The sequence below is a fragment of the Cucumis melo genome, chromosome 8, assembly GCF_025177605.1.
Source record: "Cucumis melo cultivar AY chromosome 8, USDA_Cmelo_AY_1.0, whole genome shotgun sequence".
Classification (NCBI taxonomy): Eukaryota; Viridiplantae; Streptophyta; class Magnoliopsida; order Cucurbitales; family Cucurbitaceae; genus Cucumis; species Cucumis melo.
The window spans coordinates 21,659,383-21,663,864 of record NC_066864.1 but is presented as its reverse complement, the minus strand read 5'-3'; the positions used below and the strand labels follow the sequence as shown (position 1 = coordinate 21,663,864).

The 4,482-nt window shown below is 31.5% G+C and overlaps 1 protein-coding gene across 1 annotated transcript; it reads left to right on the top strand.

Annotated features, from left to right (window-relative positions):
• Nucleotides 1-2,127: 2,127 nt before the first annotated feature.
• LOC103486084 (thioredoxin-like 3-1, chloroplastic) lies at nucleotides 2,128-4,043 on the top strand. Its single transcript, XM_008443914.3, has 5 exons — nucleotides 2,128-2,624; nucleotides 3,235-3,309; nucleotides 3,436-3,502; nucleotides 3,604-3,621; nucleotides 3,777-4,043. Exons 1-5 carry the CDS (start codon nucleotides 2,158-2,160, stop codon nucleotides 3,876-3,878), a joined length of 729 nt encoding a protein of 242 aa, XP_008442136.2. The 5' UTR covers nucleotides 2,128-2,157; the 3' UTR covers nucleotides 3,879-4,043.
• Nucleotides 4,044-4,482: the final 439 nt, after the last annotated feature.

The window sequence follows — 4,482 nt, the reverse complement described above, 5'->3', positions numbered from 1 at the left end:
ACAAAGAATGTGTGGATGAAAAAGCAAAATCTTCAAAGTGGAACCAAATTGAAAAGGTAGGAATGGGAACACAAGAAACAGAGCAGAAAGTTAAATATCCAGGGAAAAAGATAAACAAAGGGAGAAGAAATGAAAAAAGAAAGATCAAGAACTCACCGGCGACGATATGAGTCTCCTCACCGTGGATCTCCGTCACTGAGAAGAAAGGACATGGGGATGAGAAAAATGGGGTTAAGGTTGGGGTTTTTGTTGTGCATCGTTCGTCTTTCGTGAGGGGAAGGATTTTGAAGAAGGAATGGAGAATATGAGTGAAAAAAGAAAGTGAGGGATTTTGAAGAATGAAAGTGAGGGATTTTTCCTTTTCTTTATTTTTTTATTTTAATAAAAGATATTTAATTAGTTTGTTAGTCTATTAAGTTTAAATTATATTCAAAGTTTCTCCTAACATAAAATAAAAGAAAGAGAGATGATTGAAATAGATAATAACTGTAATAAATACAATTATCTCTTCAAAATATTTAATGAGGATGACTTAAAATATAACCACAACATTTGTATTTAAAGCAGTAGCAAGAACCAACAATTAAGGGAGATTAAGATGAAAATTGAGGTTGATAAGATACTCATGCGGGTTCCTTTTAGAAAGGGATAATGGGAAAGATGCTCAGTACGTATACCACAATCAAACTTAGTTTCTTTTAAAAAACAAAAGCAACATGTGGTGGAGGAGGTGGATAGTCTGAGGTCCTTTTACTTGGCCCCAATGGTAGTATGCGCAGACCGTTAGGTAACATTCCAAAGTTGATCTTAGATCCCTTATATAAAACAATGGAAAGAGGAGATAGAGAGTCTGAAAATCTTTGACTTAATCCAGATGGAGGAATACGCATACCTTTCAGTAATATCCCAAAGTTAATCCTAGATTTCTTATGTAAAACAATGTTAGGGGTGGAGAGTCTGAAAATCTTTGACTTGGTGCAGATGGAGGAATACTCACACCTTTCGATAATATTCCAAAGTTAACCCTAGATTCCTTATGTAAAATAATGGATGGGGAAGGTGGAGAGTCTAAAAATCTTTGACTTGGGCCAGATGGAGGAATATGCACACCTTTCGGTAATATCCCAAAGTTAATTGTAGATTCCTTATGTAAAACAATGGATGGGGGCGTTGGACAGTTTAAAGATCTTTGACTTGGTCCAAATGGAGGAATATGAACGTCTTTTGATAGTATTCCTGAACTGAAATGTGTATCTAAATCAGGTATTCTCTTGGATTTCGGAGTAAGAAATGGATATGTTGTTTTGGATAAATTTTAATGTGCGCCTTTAATTCATTTTCGAAAACAAAGTTGTCTTCATTGACTTCAAACAAATTTCTACCATTTTGATAGATTCTAAAGTGCAACCCAAAGAGTACGAAAGCACAAGTTCTCAATACCATATTAGAACTAATTGACAACATTTTTGTGGTGTGTGTTTTCTCTTCTTCTATTTCCTCTTTTTATATAAATTAAGGTTACATTTGTCATAACACCTAAAAAGAAAGAACATTTTAGTTTTATACAAACAACAAAAACTTGTAATTTATTTGAGCAATCTTCTTTGTAAGAATATTTAGAATAAAACTAACCATTTCATTTATACATTACCTAAAGAGTACCCAAAAATAGACCAATCAATTCCTCGGTAGGGAATTTGTGAAATTTTAATAAATAGAAATCCACTAATACGATGCCCTCCTTATCTTGGCTGAATTTTCTATTTTAAAGGAAGAGTTGACTTCCAAATTTCAAAGTGTATAAACTTGATTGTTTTTGTGTGAATGAAGCATTAATGGGTGAGAATGACTCATTTAGAATACAGTAATAGAGATATATTAATTTGAAGTGATTAGATGTAAATTGAAATTACAATCGGATAATATACCGAGAAGCTTAGCTATATGGAGTCTAATTAAACACCAAAAATACATAAAAAAAAAAAACTCATGGTTCCTATGCTTTAGATATTTTAGTATTTGAGATTAATGTATTAGAAATAATTTATAATTGAGATTTTAAATTCAATAGTGAAACTTAATTTAATACACACCTTTTAATTAACACTCAAAACTAAAGCAAAATACAAATGTTGAGGGAGGGGGACCAAAAAGAAAATGTGTGGATGTGGGCCCCCAACTCCCATCCCATCCCATCCCCTCTCACTTTTCTGCTCCTTCACCTTACGGATAAGGACTCCAAAGAAAGAAAAAAAAAAACTTTCCCTTCAACAGTTCCACTCCTTCTACTCTCTCAATTTCAAAGAACTAGAGAGAAAGAAAACCCTAAAAACAGAGAGAGAGAGAGACACAGATATGTATGTTTTGGGTGCAAGTAGTTCTCACATTCTTTACGCACAACTTCACCAACACCAGTTTCTAAGCAACGGGAAGCGTTGTGGTTTTCTCAATACAGATTTTGGAGATCACCGGCGGAGGGAGCTCCGGATCAAGGCCGAGGCCGGCTTTTGGCCGGATTTGTCAAGACCAGCGTCGGTGGAAATGGAATCCATTGACGATTCCGATCAACTCGATCGGATTTTGATCCACGCTCAACAACTTTCTCAACCAATTCTTATTGATTGGTTCGTATAATTTCCTCTATCCTTTCATTCCAAGGGCTTTTTCTGTAATTTCCTCCTCTCTCTCTCTCTCTCTCTCTCTCGAAATTACAAATTTAATCTTTTATTTTATTTTATATGGCTTAGGATTTCTAATTGGTGATTTTGTTTTTAGTTAACTGAATTTGGTTTTTTCCCTATCAAATTCAACATTTTAATAATAATAATAATATGTATATATTTAGCTATCCATTTCACTTTTAATCATTTGTTTTTATATTATGAACACATCTTTCAAACATAGATAGAACATGGCCTTCTACAATTTAGAACTGCTTCAAATTTTGAAAACTAACTTAAAAAACAAAATTTGAAAGTTTCCCCTTTTTTTAAATTGTTATAGTTACTTTCAATAATGCTTTCAGTCCTTCGAAATAAATTTTAATAATATGAAATTTTGAATTTAAATTTAAATTGATTTTGAGGGATTAAAAGTAGGTTTAGAAAAGATTTTTAAATATAATATAACTATTTCAAATCAGTTATTAAGTTAAATGAAGTGTTTTGTATTGGTGAATAATATTATAAATTAGGTGGTATGTGATATTAATATTAAACATATGGGGGAAAATAGGATGGCAACTTGGTGTAGGAAATGCATCTACTTGAAGCCTAAACTCGAGAAGCTTGCTGCTGATTATGTTACCAAGTAACCTTCTATATGCTATCTTTTCTTTTCTTTTCTTTTCTTTTCTTTTCTTTTCTTTTCTTTTCTTTTTAATTTCTCTCTACTTCTGATATGAACACAATAATTTATGTAGTGATTAAATTTCAGAGTAAAATTCTACTATGTAGATGTGAATAAGGTCCCTCAATCTCTTGTAAAACGTGGAAACATCTCTGTAAGTATAATCTATATAATCCTTTGAAGCTTCCTTCTTCAATTCTTTACTTTTCTAATTATTTCAATTTAACAATTGTTTTTTCTTTTTCCTTTCTGCAGAAAATGCCAACAATTCAGGTGACCACTTTTCCTTAATTTTCACTTTTAGATTAAGTTTTTACAAAAAAGAATGCTTTTAGGTGAAGTACGTTTTTTTTTTTCAATAAAAGTATGAATATGCGTATTTGAGAGTGGTACAAATGAAATTTCTTCTAAAGTTATTAATTTATTAGCTTTGGAAAGATGGAGAGATGAAAGCAGAAGTAATTGGAGGGCACAAAGCTTGGCTTGTGATTGAAGAAGTTAGAGAAATGATCCAAAAGTTTGCTTCATAATTTTCTGTCCACAACACTTTCTTTGTTCATTTATTATAATTACTTCATCTTCAACCTCCCCTTAACCTCAAATTTCATTCTCAAATTTTTTATTATATAATATACATCCCCATATTTGTAAAACTTTAATTTATTGTACATATATAACAATATGTTTATGTCAAATCTTGACACCTCTGTAACTTTAGGTTGTTTACACGTAATCAATCACATATGTTTCTCTTCATTGTACACATTAGGTACAAATATTTTACCTTATCTTCAATATAATATTTGAAAAATAGAAAGTTGCAATGTGTAGGAGGAAAAGAAAAACATTTGGACCTCTTTTAAAAAATATGAAAATTTTAATTTTTGATTTTTGTTTCTTTTATTATACCAACTCTACCCTCATTGCTCTATATTCTTTACCTTTTTCCGTACAAGTCAATCGATATGCCTAAGTCAACCAATATGCCTATATATATATATATATATGCATATTAGGAATTCATTCCAAGTATAACATGATGATGTATTAATAATGATCTACATTTTGAAGTACATTTTTTAATGAGTACTGATGTACTACCGAGGGAGGGCTGGAAGAAGTATTACGGGTGCT

Excerpts from the sequence above, each read along its gene's own strand:
- LOC103486084 (XM_008443914.3), top strand. The coding sequence starts at position 2,158 with ATGTGTGGATGTGGGCCCCCAACTCCCATCCCATCCCATCCCCTCTCA. Across the intron at positions 2,625-3,234 it reads CAACCAATTCTTATTGATTG|GATGGCAACTTGGTGTAGGA; the intron begins GTTCGTATAATT and ends GGGGGAAAATAG. Across the intron at positions 3,310-3,435 it reads GCTGCTGATTATGTTACCAA|AGTAAAATTCTACTATGTAG; the intron begins GTAACCTTCTAT and ends ATTAAATTTCAG.